At 41.1% G+C, this 17557-nt stretch overlaps 1 protein-coding gene across 5 annotated transcripts; it reads right to left on the bottom strand.

Moving 5' to 3' along the window:
• Positions 1 to 371: 371 nt before the first annotated feature.
• Positions 372 to 16768, bottom strand: SMPDL3A (sphingomyelin phosphodiesterase acid like 3A). 5 transcript variants are annotated; one of them, XM_065056773.1, is made up of 8 exons: positions 16138 to 16768; positions 14375 to 14588; positions 12763 to 12907; positions 9708 to 9804; positions 8482 to 8660; positions 7961 to 8141; positions 5975 to 6099; positions 372 to 4891 (listed from the first exon to the last, which is right to left on the bottom strand). In XM_065056773.1, exons 1-8 carry the CDS (start codon positions 16241 to 16243, stop codon positions 4580 to 4582), a joined length of 1359 nt encoding a protein of 452 aa, XP_064912845.1. In that variant the 5' UTR covers positions 16244 to 16768; the 3' UTR covers positions 372 to 4579. The 5 variants fall into 5 exon arrangements, with proteins under 5 accessions (XP_064912845.1, XP_064912846.1, XP_064912848.1 ...); XM_065056774.1 differs by having other exon boundaries at positions 14375 to 14501; positions 16138 to 16756; XM_065056776.1 differs by having other exon boundaries at positions 14375 to 14966; positions 16138 to 16262.
• Positions 16769 to 17557: the final 789 nt, after the last annotated feature.

Raw genomic sequence — 17557 nt, 5'->3', positions numbered from 1 at the left:
GATGGAGGAATATTTCTGTAATTACCTGTAACACATTTGACAGGTAGATTCAGATCACAACTTGATAGAAATGCAGATAATAGAAGGCATTTTCCAGACAGTCTTTCAATATAGCTTTACAACTGAAGGCAATATAAGTTGCACTTAAAGAGCTATAATTTGGCCACATCTGTAAGCACATCAGTGCTCTTCTCACGGCTTCACTAAGTGCTTAGGGCTGGGTTTTGCCACATTTCCAGTGGTTTTGCTTTCAACATTTTTGGTTTTAAGTGATTCCCTTGTTACAATTTCAGTCATCTGCCTACTGCATGTTCCATCCTACTTGTGACCGCTCTCCTGATACCTACTTTCACAAGAATTGATGTATCATGTTCAGTAGCACACTGGCAATGTTTATTCAGTACAGTGCCTTCGCCATTCCCACAACCATCAGAAACTAAGCAAGCATACGTAGATGGTTAACATTTTCAGTTATTTTTCCTCTGTATGTTTGCTTTTAATTTCTACAGCTGTGATATTTCACACACGGTATAAAAGAAAAAAAAAACACCACATTCATTGTACACTAGGCTTCTTTGCAGGCCAGCAAATAACAAAACTGGTAGAATTCTGAGGTAGGACCTTCCTCCAGCAAAACAAGAAAGCTGTGGCTGACAGATGACAAGTGAATTATCTAAAACACTAGTTTCTTGTTGAAAACTGTAGTGGTAAGCACATAAAAGCTAGTCTTTAGCTTTTAGAAAACAAGGAAAGAAAGAAACTAGTCCTGTTTAGACAGTTACAGTCCCCTTCTTCACTGAAAGTGTCATAATTCCTCTTGACTGGGCACAAGAGGGACTTCCAAGAAGTTTTATTCTTAGACTGATGTGACAACTCATCTTCTTGAGATTGGTGTTTCCACAGACGGAACTTATATGACAGTGTTAAACTAGATACTTACCCTTGAAGATGCTATGTGCTCAGCACTTGTCCATACCGGAAATGGACCACAAGGGACTACATGTACTTAGTTACCTATGTCTGTCTTTAGACAACTTAAATTCACCACTTAAATTTTACTAACAATATGTTCAGTCACTGGCCATCTCCTCCAGTCATTTCAATTTCTTCAGGCTGGCAAGTGACAAACAATAGAAATGATGAGATCACATCCCGGCACTACTGAGTGCCCCAAACTAAAGCAATTAACACGGGCCTCTGGGCACACCTTCACTTGAGTTTAGATCCGGAGCACACCTCTGAACAGAGTTTACTGATCATCCCCACTTAATGTGCTTTCATTTGTATTGTAGAGTGCTCTTGAACAATGCTCTTTCAGATACAAGGCAGCTGGCAGCTGCACTTCAAGGGTACATCTAACATCCTCCAATTGCTAATGAAATGTGCAGCAGTCACATCAGTTCCTCAGCACCAACTCTCCTGTTAAGGAAGGCACTCCTATTAGACTGCAGTTCCTGTTCATGTAGACGTAAGCTCAGACAGTTAACTCCAGGAGAGAAGTAAAGCACAGAAACTAACTGGAAGGAGACACCAGCCTGCTTAAGGACAGATCTTTTGTTTCCATCACATCCCTTTTCTGCTGGCTAGCTGAGGTGGACTCTGAAGATTCCTTCCATAGGCTCCAGTTATTCCCTGGATGTAGGCTGAGACCTGCATCTATCACAAGGTTCCGGATTCATCAGGTGACATGATCTCCAAGAGCCAGTAACCATTTAAAACCCAGAGAAGATGTGCTACATGGCAGTACTGCTATGAAGAAGTAGGAGTACTTCCTTTGGAAACTACTTACCTTCAAAAACTGGAAGTTAAATCCTAGAATATTTGAGAAATTACTCTCCTTGTTCATTTGCCTCAAGTTTAATTGTAGATAAATTAAAAGCTTTTTAACTCACTAGGGGGAGTAATCTGTCTTTCTGTCAAATGCGACCTTACAAATATTCCCCCTAATCCTTCAAGCAAGATGAGGCCACAAAGTATCATGTGAAAAGTGAAACAGGAATCTGGTTTACAGGAGTCAGCAACTTTATCATGTCACGTCTCTTTGGCATCTTCTATGATTCTTTACAAAAAGCTTCTGTCAGGGAAGAATAACTTACCATTATAACAATCATAGATACATGAAGAAATGAAGATACATGGAGTTGGAACCTGAAATAAAAATATGATGATCTCCTTCTACCTCCCCTTACACCCAGGTGTCATCTAAATTGTTCATGTGATTTATCTCGTTTTTTTACAGTGTAACATTCCTAGAAGCCCTCCCCTTGGTTTATGTCTGTGTTACAAGATGATGCAGTCAAACGCATTCTTGCATCTTTCTTGGCCAAGTTAGGCTTGCATTTGCATGAGTATAGTTACATACAATGAAGCAGAGAATGCTAACTTGCACAACCAGGTGCATCTTGGAGGATATACCCTGGCTAACTGTAACCCTGGTGGACATATATCTCTGGCTAAAACAAACAAACAAACAAACCTCCTCGGCTGATGCCATCCAACTCTTGGCTTCAATTGAAGTCCAGATTAAAAAATGGTATGTCTGGATCACAGTTGCTATTTAGATATTTGTAGGCATTTATTTGTTCATGCTCACTAAATAACATCTACTGACACACACGCACAAAAAAAGAAATCTAGGAAGCAAGATGCCCAACAGCTCCTCAGCAGCATATGACTTTTCCTAGGGTTCTGCAGCTACCAATCTGCCTTGTGCTTCAGCTCTCCCTAAAGTTCAGCAATAAGGAAGTCCTTAATGGAAAAATACAACTAGATAATTTTCATAGAGTTTCCATGATGTCTTGTAGGTATTAAATTTAAACAGAAGTCACAGAACTCACAGGAACAAGCCAGTATGAGAAAAGAGACAGTTGTTCAAAGCACAAGACTGAACTGAACAAAACCCATCTGGCAAACTGTAGGAAGCTCAGCAATCCGATCAGCTGCAATTGCCCTTATGCTATCCGCCCACAACTTTCCTTGCTTGCCCTTGGAGAACAGATACTGGTAACACAGGGATTTTGTAATGAAAAAACCCATGAGAAACCCAATGAAGAAACACATCCAACACAGAGAGAACCATCAGCTTTCAGGGCTAAAACTTCCTGGTACATCCTCACAGTCACAGTCTGCACAGAACTCACTTTAACTCAGGTTATTTACATATCCAGATATATTCAAAATTAGCCAGAGCAGATAGCTCTGAAGAGTTTACGTGCCCACCATGCCCTCTCCAAGCACAGAATTTAAAATACAGTACTGCCTACTGTGCATTATTAATGGCATTTCTAAACATTACTGCCACTAGAGGATTTGTTTCTGAATGCATATTCAGCAAACCAACCAGCACCTCTGTGGATGACTGATACATGACAAACCTGAGGTGTCTGCCTCTACAGTTGTGAATACTACAGACTTAGAAGATTTGTCAGGAAATATTCTGCTAAGTTTTTCAACCTTGAGTGAAAACAAAACCAGAAAATTCTTCAACAGCTACAGTAAAGGCGTTACTCTCACAAAAATAAACAGTTAGCAATCGGATTTCTCTCATAACCACTTCTACAGCTCCAGTTACCCTGGAATAATATTATCTAGTGAAGGGTCTGTATGGCAGTACATTGACCAAAGGTTCCAAAAGTATAGCTCTTGATGTGACAGAAAAATGAGTAAAAGTCCTTCTTGGTTATACACACTAGATAAATGCCCTACTTAATATTCTCATCTTGTGCACACATTTAACCACAAGAAGAATAATAACAGGTCTGTGCAATTGTAAATTCATACCTGTGATAATCTTCAGATTAAGTATTAGACTGCTCTGTGAAAAAAGAAACGTGAGAAACACCATGGCAAGTATATGTTTACCTGTGCTGCACAGAGAACATACATGCTATGTCTAGTGATGTTGATCAATTTAAACCTGATTCATGGCCTGCTGCAAAATCTTATACCAGGAGACTGCTTGATAGCAGTACCAATGTACATAGCCCTATAAGAAAAAAGCACTTTGTGCTGGGCAAACACACACTTTTGAAAAAAACGCATTTAGTATTTACAGGACAGAAGTTTGTGTTCCATTAAGTTACTTTTATGCTGTTGTTAGAAAATGCCACTCAACAGAGGTGGGCTTAAGGGGTTAAGAAGGAAACTTGGCACAGGAAGGTGCCCAATACTGGCATCATATCAACAACATAACTGCACTGCAGTCTCCACAAATGCGGGTTTTGCAAATTTCAGCTTGCAAATTGTGACAGCAGATGGTTGAAGCCTGCCCCCATACAAACCCCTGCCTGAAATGGCATTGCCTACGTTTACACACCCTGAGAACAGACTTGGATTTCCAAAGAACACCTGAAACAACAACGAAGTATCTGGCCACTATTACATAGCAAATAAATTTTTATCTAGATGTGGAAGGAAAATGTGTTTACAAGAAGAAAGATCTGGGGAGACTTATTGCACCCTTGAAATTCAGAGAAGACCCACAGGCTCCCTCTCAGCATGTCCCTGCTTGAGGCAAAGGATAAGCAGGTTCTTTAAATCACAGGCTAAAGCCACTATCAGCATAAATTGCAAGGAGATTTCATCTCCATGTTGCTTCACGATTGATACAATCTGTGTACGAGGAGTAATCCAAATATTGGATGGCACATATCTGGCAGGCCTTGCATCCCTCTTCACAGACAAGGGTTTTGTCGTAACTCACAATGAAATTACTGTAATACCGCTCAAACAGTATGCTGTGTGGCAGAGACAACTGCTTGGCCATTTCATACAGGCTTTCCGGCTTCAAATCTTCAATGCCGTAAGCTTCAGTCAGGATGTATTCTAATTTCCAGTTCGATTCATTTTTCTTGTTGGCATCTCTGAGGTCCAAGTAAAACTGCCAGAGATCCTACAGTTAAAAAAAAAAAAAAATAAAAAAAGAGGACACAAAAATAGGCACGGCTGTATTGCTTTTTTCCCTGCTTCATTAAGTCTCTAGAGTGACCTATTGATTAGGAAGCTGTCACTCCTCATTATTCACAACTGAATAGAAGGTCATGTCCCACCCCAAGAGCTGGGCTTACACCCAAAGCTGGTACTTGCAGTGCAGTAATGGGGGGGATGGGGAGGAGAACAAAAAGGAGCCACAAAAGGCAGCAGTGGCAGTGTTAGGGGTCTTTCCTGTCCCAACTGGAAACCATCCTCCACTGTGATCATGTCTGCTTTAGGAGTGGGACAGAAAGGTGAGAACTAGAAGTCTCTCTTCTGCCGGCACTGCTTGAGGGGTGGAATGGAAAGAAAAATAATGGCCCAGGGAGAATTTAAGGGAAAGGGAGAGATGGAGATGCAGGAGTGAAATGTGCAGAAGAAAGGAGCAGCCTGTATTAGCACAGGTCTCTAGAAAGAAACCAGTCAAGCTGCAGGATGTGTTGTCACTGAACTCAGTGAGGTCAAGATTTTACCCTGAATTAGAGAGAATATCCGAGTCATTCAGAGCCAAAACAATTATACAGGATTTAATTGATTTCAAAAAAATCACATGAGACTACAGAATATTCTACTTATTTGCTTCTAAATTTATCTTTAAAAAGTATAAACTCTATATAGAAAGGTGCATGATTACAAAAGACATCACAGGGTTAAAAATGATTCACCAGCAAACATTGGTATGTAAACAAGGCCAGGATTTAGGTGAACCTTTTTCAGTGTTGCAGAGCTCCCTGTAAATAGTTTCAGGATTCTGCCCAGAAAATTTCTGACTCTTTGATTCTATGACGTAAGAATATTTCATAGAGAACAGAAAGTATTGGGTAGTTCCTGCAGGCACAGAAAGACTGACCAAGATTTCCTTTCCTTTGCCCAAGAAGAAAAATAAAGTGTAAGCACCAAAGTTCCACCAACATACATAATACTAAAAAGACTGACACCTTGCTGTAATTTTTAATGGCATTATATTTGAAGTCTTAAACAATGCTTTAAAATCTTTACTTACCAGCAAGCTGTAATCAAGAAGATCATATTGATATAATCTGACACCAGGGTTATTGGACTCCAGTTGCCACACATTCTTCACTGGGGTTACAGCAGGTGCCACAAACAAGGAATTTACTGGCTTTTCTGCAGCGAGAGGGAAGGTGAGGAAACTGTTCCCTTCTAATCACTTCTTTCCCAAACAAATGTTTTTTGTAGAGAACCAACACAGAAAGAACCAACACAGCAAGAACCAGAGTAACTGGCTTAAGCACATTAGCACTTTTTTCCCTGGGTTAGCTATATCACTATGTTTCACTGGATAGACCAAAATCTGTGTAAAATACCACAGTACACATTCCATGTGTACCACTTAAATTTTTCTATACTAGAGACTTCCCACCAATTCAACTAGCTGTGCAAAATGATCTTGCCTATATGTAATGTCTCCGTATTTTGCATATTTCTACTGAAGAAATGTTCAAAACTTTTAGTTGCTGTCTCCACGCTATACTTTGTGTGTTGTTGGTTTTTTTTTTTCCTTTATGTATTTATGATGTTATTTGAAACACCAGGGTATCATCACCTGACCCTGACTTCACTCATCTCAACTAGCCCAGCCCCTAGTACATGAAAATAGAACTTTACAGCAACCAAAACAAGACAATGTACACAGGCTTTAATTAGACAGCATATGCATAGTATATTGAGAGGTTCTCTGTGGAACAAAAAAAGAAGCCCTAACTATTCCTTTCTCTGACAACATCACAGCAGTGACATCACAAGATCAGTCTCCACATATGAGCAGAAGCTTTGAAAGCTTGGAAATTCATAGATTATTCTGGAGAAGATAAAACTGTGCTCTGTATCTCAGTACACTGCTAGAATGTTTGTCACATTTATCTTGAATTCTCTGGAATTTTGTCAAGAGGAAAATGGCATGAATAGGAGACAGCCTAATACAGTACAGATAAACACAAACTGTATTTAGCTACATGCAAGTTCGACAGGGCACCAAGATCAGTCTGTCCTCAGTGAAATTTGCAGTAGAGATGCTGGTTTCATGCACAAATGGGCAAAGGTACAAAATACATAGGTATAAGACTACCTTGAACACCATTTAAAAAATATAAAAAAAAAGGTTCCTTCACTATGGCTGGATTCCTTTTTACTGAAGATTAATTTCATGATAATGCCATGTAAAAAGGTAAATTATTCAGAATACTGTTACCCCAGTCTGCATTTTGTGTATTGCTTTTATGAGTTCATAAAAAAAAAAATAAACATAGCCAATTAATATTTGGGTATTTTACATAAACCAAAGCAACACACCTCACGCTATTCTACGGTAAAGACACAAATATTTAACCAGTTACTTGTTAAGAGTTCTTCTGTTAGAGGTGTTAGAGTTCTCCATATGGCCATTCCCATGCTTAACACTAAGGGATTTCAAAACAATAAACAAAAGTTTCAAAGCCGGGTGCTTTTCTTGAAGGGAAATTAGCTGATCTAAGAGATGCAACAGGCAGAGACTTTTTTTTTCCCCTGCCTCCCGCTTACCCTTATCTTAATTAACTTTGAAGCAGCAGGGAACTCAGCGGAGAGGCACAGTAATGATGCAGGAAACACAAGAACATAGAGCATGTCTAGCTGGCCTGAGAACATTCCCTTTGACACATTACACAATAGCAGCTGGCCAGTATAATTTGCCCATGTCACTGAGGGAGCGGAGAGGAAAGACTAGAAATTCTTGTCTAGCCATGAGCAATCATTTTAAAAAGCAAGAAGATTGGAGAGTCTCTTCTGACTTCAACAGAAAGGACAGTCTGCCAAGCAAGAAAAATCGGGAGTGCGTGAGGCTTGAACTCTTGTAGATAAATTAGCAATATTTCCCACTTTCCGTTTTAAATTACTTATAACAGAGGCTGACCAGTAAGAACATGCAAGAAAGTATTAATTTGCTTTTAATCAAGAAGAAAAAGATGAAGGATTCAAGTAGCATCATTACCTTCTTCATCCAGCAGGACCATGATACTGTCTCTATGTGTATGTCCAAAAAACTGCCCCGCAATAACATTACTGTATTTGCGAAAAATCTTTACCAGTCTCTCATTGTAATGCTCCCTGATAGCTGTAGTATTCCTTGCATATGGCAAGTATCCTATTGGTACATGTCCTATTATATATACCTAAGGAATTATACACAGAAAGCACAATCAGCACCTTCATTTGAAATTTATACTTTCATATATAACTTGGAAATGGTTACTACAATTTCATAATAATGATATCTTAGAAATGGCATTTTGAAAGCTATAAATCATGACAGTTTTCATATACAAAATAAAAACAGTAAAAATGTTTCAAATCATACTGTGAAAAAAGTAGAATTTTGTTTGTCTGTGTGAATTCAGCATATTCTTGGGAAAAAAATAATGTTTATATTTTCATTGTCTCTACTCACTTCTCTTTTGTTTCTTTTCAAGGTATAAACAGATAACGCTGATTGGTTCTGTTCACAGCCCTTACCTTTTCCTTCTTTTGTGAAGAGGTTTCTAATATTCCCTCCAGCCAGGCAAACTGGTCGGCTGGGTCAGTGATATTCACAGTTACACTGTTGGGGCCGTAATATAAATTTGTGTTCAGACTGATTATCCTGAGTGATTGAGAGCTATCACTGGATTCAAACAGCTGTGTGTAGAAGCCACCTGTGAAAATGAGACGAACATCATCTGAAAAATGAAAGGCTTCAAAGCATGACTTCAGAATGAAAGTCCAGCACTGACAAAATACCCATCCTTACCTTTCTAATAAAACAGAAAATGGCATGCTTATTCAAGCCATGCAGCACCTTATCACAACAGAACATCTTAAGGATTCGGTTTTAACAACATTTTAGTAGGAGAGCTTGACACTAAATTTTTTTATGAATTCTTTCTTGTAATTGCCTTTGTGTTTTACTTGAAAGTTTTCAGATGCAATTATCCAACTGACACACAAGAAGTGCCCTTTAACATTTCTTCCATACTGAGAGATGAAGTAACTATTAAAAAGTCCACATTTCTGGAAATAGTGCAAACATATAGGTTACTCCAGGAAGAACTGTTTGAGTTTAGTAGCCTTGTATTTTGAAAGTCATTTAACTTCAGACTGGAATAAGATGAAAAGCAAAGATCACATTTTTTTCAATCCAAGCTCATAAAATCCTCCATGGCATACAGAGCTTCTTCAGTGGATGCAGTTTCATAAACCATGGGCTTCAGCGTAGCCATGGCAACAGAGCTATAACAATATACCTTAACTTATGGACTTCCCCTTTGAGTTTTATTTTTCCTATTAGCGTTTCTACTTCCACTCATACCCAAAGTTCATTCTCATTCACGACACAAAAAACATAAATTAAACTTTCACATCCCTGATGTCTGCGTGGATTGGAAATTGTGCTGAACTTTACAGTCCTTTGCTAAAAAGATATAAGATCATAAATAAATAAATATTTCACATGCACTGGTACAAAACAAATACTACTGTACACATTACAAGAAGCAATAATTATTGCATCAGAAGAGAATAAACGTACCATGACGATAAGTATTGCTATTCAAAAAGACAAGTGAGCTCTTCCAGGAGAAGCATTACAATAATCCATTGTGCCAATTCATCCTATGAGACTTAGCTAAACAAATGGGATAAATCAATAGAAACCTCAGTACTCTAAGTCCTAGCTTTATAATGCATTACCGGTATATTTTTACCTTTTCTGAAGGTATTGATCGCTTCATCAGTCAGCCAAGGTTTCCAGAAATCTGCTACAGCATTGTAAACTTCACTGGTTGTTACAGGAAGCTGATCCTGTCAGAGAGCAGAACCTGCCTAAGTTTTAGCATTCAGATACACGGACAAAAAAAATTACTTAATTATCTCACCTGCCCTTTCACATAACACAAAAGTGTATCCACTCATCACCAGGAGGAACTCAGGAAAGGGAAAAAAAAAAACTTTTGAACATCCAGTATTGCTGATCAGGAACGAATGCCTAAACTTGGTCAGAACTGACTGCATGGCCTTGTCAATGCATTGATATACCCATGCCAGAAATATTTGAAGCTTTAGGAGCCCAGCAGAGTAGAAAATCATACATTCTGCAAAATTAATAAATATATAAACTCAAGATTCAAAGTCTAGAAATGAAGAGTCTTGGCAGAAAATCTTGAACATAAGCTTCTTTACAGCAGGTTAATTTTTCAAGCTAATTGGGGTTCATAGCAGCGCCTCAAAACTCCACTACAGCTCTCGGAAACATTCTGGTGAAATTCACAACCATTTCCGTGATAACCTGTAGTTCTACTAACACAGCATTTAAAACACAAAAGAAAGTTCTGTCAATGTTTTCTCCCACGGGCTCTAATTAGGACTGTAGCACTCTTCAGCCTGAGCCAAGCAATGTCCAAACGTCACAGCCTGAGAAGAGCCACGCTCTTGTCTAACCCTGACAGGACGATTCCAGCCTGTCTTTGCCTTTCCTAAAATACCTGCTTGGATCAAAACAAAGCAACCAAAGGTCAAAAAATAGGCACAGTATTACAGTGCATGTTTTCTTAAACATAAAATTTGACCTTTTTAAGATCTTTGAAACTAAATCTCCGTTATTAGAGGCTTAGGCACAAAATCTCTGTCTAGGAGCAGTGCAATCAGAAGCCTGTTCAGACATTTCTTGCTTGCAGTGCACAGATATGAGTTATCCAGAATGCCCTGAGCCATACCAGTTCAGCCAGAGCTAACAGACACTAACAGGCAGAGCAAAACCTGATCTTAGATAAGATGCTATGTTAAGGACTGAAGGTGGTTTGGACCCAGGCAAGTCAGTGCTCTGTGAACTTGGGGATTAGAAAGCAGTTTGAGAATTTGTTTTAAGCAGAGGCAAGGATGTGGAACAAATAAGACTATGGAGAAAGACCGAGGTCACAATATACGACCTGAAAGGTACACCAATGCTTGATTAACTTGAGTAGTATTTTTAATAGGTTCTGCAAGAAAAATCACACAACACTGTTAAATTTTTAAGACTGACAGGTTAGAACACAACAGAGAGCAATAAAATTCTTCAGGGCATGGTGAGCGCACAGCTTTCACACTTGCTCTGGAACAGCCTCTAGCGTGTGGCTCGTTCCACATCGCTTCCAGTCCACGGGACATTTGCCAACTATGTCCATATGAGAAACAGAAATGTTGTCAACAGCCAAAAAAAATACCCAACCACCTCAAATGACCCCATAGAGGTGAAATTCTGATACCGGGGTCCTTTTTAAACAGTAACAGAGAAGTGTCAGCTCTGCACATTGGTGAAACCTGCCATTTCAAAGCCAAGTATCACAAAAACACTGCTGTGTGGCTTTGTGCAGAGAGAACTATAACAGCTATTCCAGTCAGCTGCCTGTCTCAAAATAATATCTGCTGCCCATCTGCCTCTCTTGACCATCTCTTTTCTATCTCCAGATTAAATTTTACAAACAAAACTCATATTTGTTGGAAAAGTCATTATATTCTTTGTCTACAAGGTTACTGTATACAGTTTTTTCTTCTATATCAAACTATTGTCTGTTAAGACTTCCTAAAAACAAAACAAAATTAAAACAAAACACTAAGTGATACTTCAGTTAAGGTATTATTTACCAAAATACCGGTGGTTTCTGGTGAACCAATCTGGCAGGCTGTCAGGGTATACAACAAGCTGAAGCTATATTGCCGTTCTATGAATGCAAAGAGACTCAAGTCTCAGCGTGGTTTGTGCACTCCTGTTTCCAAGGTATGTTCAGCTCTTATTTTGTCTCTCACATTTCCCTTTGTCCCCTTGGAGCACCTCCCTGATCCAGGAATCACTAACTCCAGCAATGATACAATCACCTACTACACCAGGGTATACCCTGATAGGGCTAATGAACACCACAGCAAACTGGGACGAAAGTCATTGGGGGTAAGAAGGGGTGTTACAGAATTCCCATTACACATTTCAAACAAAATATTTTAGCTGACCCGCTCCACATTCCTTCCGATCCTCTCAGATCCAATGACAGAATTTGCTTCTCAGTTCTGCGTGCTGACAGACCAACCCACAGTATGTTTTAAAGGACACATGAAGCAATTGTTTACTTTTGAGCTATGCCAAGAAAAATAATTCGCAGAACACTGAAAGTAAAAAAGCACTGTCCTCAGCTGCAATGGCACACATATTCAGTAAATCACCAATGCAAATATTTCTAAGTGTCCAATAAGGAAAGAAAAAAATACATATTTTTATATAAAAGCAGCAAAACTATGGGTATATTACAAAAATTCTGCCATTAGTCTGATGAAAAAGACTTCAGTGATTTCAATAGACAGATTTTCAGTAGGTCTTGAATCTTAACACATGTTCTCGGATCCATTAAGGAAGTAATTTCTGTTAGATTAAGTTATTGTACACATATGCATGACTTACATAGCAAGAAATAAAGTGTGTATTAACTATGATGAGACCTGGTGGTTCTAATCCATTGGGAACAATTAGCAGGATCAGCACTGCCTCAGGCAATGTACAGATTTTACCTGGCATCAAGGTTTACTTAGGTAACTTAACACAGAGCGAGAGAGACAGGTACTTTCTGTTCTAGATTGGAACTATTTACAATTTTAAATACTAACTGGAGAATTGTAGAATACTGTTTCCAGAATAACAGTTACACAGATTTAACTCTTCTTTTTCACACCTGCTTTCTGAGTGTTAGGAACACACTGAATATGATACATAAACAAATTTCTAATGTGTTTTACCTGTGGCCAATAGTCATGATTGCCCAAGGCTGGGAAAACCTGAAGATCTGGAAAGAAATTACGAATTGTAGAGCTCATGTTGCCAATGATGCTAATGACCAGTTTTGTGGAGAGTTCTTTTACAGGAACATGAGGAGGGCTATCTCTGAAAAATGAAAACGTTTTATTAACAAAGGTTTATTAGCAACATGAAGAAACATGAAGAAAATTCTGCAAACACATCTACATTCTAGCACGTAATACTACGAACTATATCCTTGTTAATTAAAATCACAGAATTGCCTGAAAAGCTTTCTGAAAAGGCTTTAAAACAAACAAAAAAAAACCCAAGTAGACTAAATGTTTATCCTATGATTCACATAACTAAGATTTCTTAGAAATTAATTTAATTCAACTCCATCATTTGGAGCTACTGTGCAGTTTGGGTTATGCATCTTCTGTCATCTGCACAACCTTGTAAGTTCTTTTTTCCCCTTTTAACAACATCCTGTTGAAAATGAAATATAATACGGTAAGTGAAATAAGTTAATCACTTGTCTTCACGTATTTCCCCCAGCAAAACTGACACAACATACATAAACTTCCCAGCAAAGAAGACCCTGTCATTGACAAACAAACTAGTTCTCACAAACACTCAAAGATACTAATCTCTTTGATAAATTATCTATTGATCTATAAAAAATTATGTGATGGTAGAATGGAGAATTTTGCTAAGGCAAAAGCATAAATTAATGCTATCTTTCACAAATATCTAGAAATAACAAGGCATGGCACTATCAAGCTACTCATATGTCTCCCTTTCACACTTCTTTCTCCAGTCACACTGCTAAAGCACACAAAGCCTCACAGATAACACATCTGTGAGAGAGAATTATTATGCCCATTTTCTAATAAGGAACATGGGCAAAGAAAAGGTAAATATTTTACTCAAGAGGGGACTACACACATCCAAACTACTACAATGAGGGGCTGTGAAACCACACTTTCTTTAGAAGCACATGCAGCTATGAGTGATAGTAATGGAGACAGCATCTATGACACCGTTATCATTCCACCACTAGCCACTGATCTAGAATTCATTCAGGCACCGAACCTGAAGAGTAACTTCATACACATACATAAGATACCTATAGTATTGTTTGATTCTAGTTACCCCACAGAACCAAATAAAAGATAGTTAAATGGTATCTTCTAAAAAGGGATGCGCTTTAGATTTAACAGACTTAAGACCTACAAAATACAATACCTCACATAATAATTAATTCCAGTCAGTTATTCCTCTGACTTTTCTTTTTGCTTTTTCCATGTTCCACCCTCCCAGTACCATTTCTATTAACTTACACTAACACAGTCATGTGGTAAATGTCCCAATGAACAGTCCAACAATGTTCAGAGATTATTACAGAGATCAAAATCTGTTCCTGAGGCCTTATATTCTCACTCAGTCTTCCACTTTTTGGCCATTTGGACAGCTAAAGGGACTATTTTAAAAGTAGCCTTTGTGAGATACTAAAGTCAGATCTGTTGGTGTAAATACAACCTTGTGAATTACTGTACTGTATGGTTGTCCAGCTGTTAAAAACTTTAACTGCAGAGTCACCTGAACGCTTACCCCGTCCAAATCATGAATGAAACCTGCTGTTTTGGATCCTTCATGAATGCAAATGCTGACAAAATAAGTTCATATGGAGAATCACACAAAAAGTCTCCAAAAGGGCCTGGGTCAGTGGCATTGGCTCCTTTGGAAGAAGAACAAACTTTGGTGCGATCAGGGGTAATGTGGTAAGTCGGATCTAAATGTAGGTCAGATACATGCCAGAACTGCCCTGTTTTCAGAAAACAAAGATTAAAGAAAATGCATTATTTGCATTTGAGCTGGATATACATGGGTAATGCCAAGTTTGCTCCAGTTTGTCTACTGCTATTCCTTTTTCAAGTTTTGTAAAGGAGAATAAATTCAACAAATTGACGATTAGCCTGTCTGATAAGTGTGGGCGAGTTCTGCTTTCCCGATGAGAGTCAATCCACATAGTCTACTTAGAAACACTGAAAACAGAAGCAGAGGCATAGGTTTAAGCTATTCAGCAGGGGAAAAAAAAAAAAAAAAAAAAGACGGTAGGGACTGGAAAATCAGCTCCTTTTCATTAATGCCAATCTGGAAACTGGACAGCAGAGGAGGTGACAGAAGGATTTCTCCACTCCACCTGAAAAGAGAGGTAATTGCATTTTAACTATTTTTCCAGACATTCCCTGGCTGGAAGCTAACATAAAAGATCACAATCTAGAAAGAAAGGCAAGAAACAACACGTGTGTAAACATTTCAAAGCTGTTTTTCTCCCCAGCAGTCACAGTAGCAGAGATGAGGCTTCTCACCAGCAGTGTGTCAGGCGTACTCACTACTCTCCAGGCTGACACATTCTCAGCCACTGGTACTTAGCACTGCAGGGAAAGATCAGCTGAGAAGTACAGGAATATGGTGAACAAAATGGATTAAGCTTTTATTAGACTAACAGCCTTCAGGTTTTATGTAAAATAAGATTTATTTATTTATTTATGTCAGTTTCAAAGCACTTGGGAAAGGCACAGGTGTATCTGGAGTAGTGGTTGTGAAACTGGGGCAGATATAAATTGGTTTTTCCCAAGGTCACATGCTCAGCCTATGACAGAGCACACGACTGGACCCCGACAAGTTTTATTTCAGGAAGCAAAGGCCAGCAGCAACCTTCAAAATATGCAAAACTGTGACTCCTACCAACAGGCGACAGGGAAACGCCTGGACTCCATGGCGTGTTTGGTCCAGGGCACATGAGTCACAGGGAATGAAAATCCTGTGGAAACCATTTTGGAGCACTCACCTGTGTACACTACAGTACAGGGGATCACGCCACGCAGACCATGGGTTTGCTTACAGCACAGAAGCCATCCTGACTGTTTGCAGTGCGGACACCGTGCCCAGGGCAGGGCAGGGCTCACCCCATCTGCCACCGTCGGAGCGCCAGGTCTACCCTGGCTACCCGAATTACACCCCATGGCACTCCCCCATACCTGAACAGCGATGGATTTAGTTATCTAAAAGTCACGTGAAGCCGAAGCCAGTTGGGACGGGGAACACGACGGCACCAGTTTATGTGCCGGCAGTAGTGAGAAGCGGAGGGAAGGGAGGCGCCGGAGGGGAGCACGTAGCCCGGGGCTCCCCCGCGCTGGCAGCACAGAGGGGCGGGCGGCGACCGGGAAAGCACCGCGGGTGCCGAGCGGGGCCGGGCTGCCCTTCACCCACCTCTCCCGTCCTCCACGGGCGGCCCCAGCCAGGCCCTTGCCCGCCGTCACCCCCGTGCGGAGGCGGCCCCGCTCAGCCGCTGCCCCCGGCGGACTCACCCACAGCGGAGCGGGGCTGCGGGCCGGCCGGCGGCGCCTCCAGCGCGGAGCAGAGCAGCGCCAGGCCGAGGGCCAAGCGGCCGGCGTGTCCCCCCAGCAGCTCCATGTTGGCCGTCCCGGGAGCGCCCTGTCCGCCGACGGCTGCTCATGTGACCGTCCCAGCGCGGAGGAAAGGAGCCAGGCCGGGGTGGCTTGTGCAAGCTCCGGCCGTTCGCTGCCTCCCCGGGACTGCCGGAAACCGCCACCGCGCCCCGCCCGCACCACCGGGGGCCAAAAGCCACTTTTGGCCGGGGCCCCCCGCTTGCTACCGGGCAGCGACGCCTGAGGGGGGCAGCTGCTGCCCCTTCAACCGGCCGTGCCGGGGGTCGGGGTGGCCTTTAGGAGGTGCCAGCCCCCGGTCAGCGCTGAGGAGGCAGCCTGGCCGCGGGCAGGGCTGAATTCACGGCACCGGCAGCTTTGAGGCCGGTGGCTTGGTGCACCCGGCGCGCCTGTCCCTTCGAGCCCTGGGCTCCCAGAAGGGGGTTGCGGTTTTCCGAAGAGGCCGGGACCTGTGGCTGAAGAATCCTTCCCACCAGAGCCAGCCGTGGTCCCGCTGGTGCTACCGACCGGCAGAGCCGGAGCGTGAAGCGCAGCTGCCCGCCCCGGCCGGGCTGTGCCTGCGGCCCCGGGGCGCACACAGCCCGACTCTGCCCCGGGCAACCTGCGCTCGGCCGCCTCCACGGGAGTCTCAAGCTTCTTCAGGAAGGAAGGTTTTTCACAGTATACCTGCAAAAATGGATCCTAGATACTTAACTCGCTTTACAATTAAAACGAAAAAAAAACAACCACCACCACACACACACACACAAAACGAACACACACCTGGTGAAATATGCCATCAAGTACACTTTTAATACAGCTTAAGGAAAATGCTGAGGTGTGTCGTAAATACCAGTCTCCATTGCTAAAGGCTTTATCGTCACGGAGCTGCTGTTTATTGCTGAAGTCAGGGTAGTTTCCAGTGAAAGAAGTGAACTCCCTGTCAGATTTAGGAGCAGACCAGAATAATGATGTGGATCTCGTTGCTGCCCCTGAACATCCCACTGCTCACTGTGCTGTTTTGTTCAGATCTGCTTTCCAGGGCTTTGCAAAGCCATTTAACGAGCAGCTGAAAGTCCCATGTGTCAGTAGTTTCCTCATTTTCCCAGTCCTCTGAGCTGTGCCACAGGCACTTTGCAGGTACCACTTATCATTTTTTCTCTCCCTTATTTAATTTGACATCATTGTTGTTCATCTTTAGAATAGCAAAAGTCTTCACCAATAAGCTTCATGATGGTTTCATGTGACTTACAGAACAACCGTATGTAGGAAAAGTAACCTTAGTCTAGAAGTGACTGTCATGTAAAATATTTACCATTTAAGGTTTATTTGTCAATCGAGT

This window comes from Columba livia, chromosome 3 (genome assembly GCF_036013475.1).
Source record: "Columba livia isolate bColLiv1 breed racing homer chromosome 3, bColLiv1.pat.W.v2, whole genome shotgun sequence".
Lineage (NCBI taxonomy): Eukaryota > Metazoa > Chordata > Aves > Columbiformes > Columbidae > Columba > Columba livia.
The sequence above is the reverse complement of the archived record's forward strand: the minus strand, read 5'-3'. Positions and strand labels throughout refer to the sequence as shown.

Coding starts and splice junctions, on each gene's coding strand:
- SMPDL3A (XM_065056773.1), bottom strand. CDS start 16,243: ATGGAGCTGCTGGGGGGACACGCCGGCCGCTTGGCCCTCGGCCTGGCG. Junction 14,589..16,137: donor GCAGCCCCGCTCCGCTGTGG/GTGAGTCCGCCG, acceptor TTCTGAAAACAG/GGCAGTTCTGGCATGTATCT. Junction 9,805..12,762: donor ATCATGACTATTGGCCACAG/GTAAAACACATT, acceptor GCTCTCTGACAG/GATCAGCTTCCTGTAACAAC.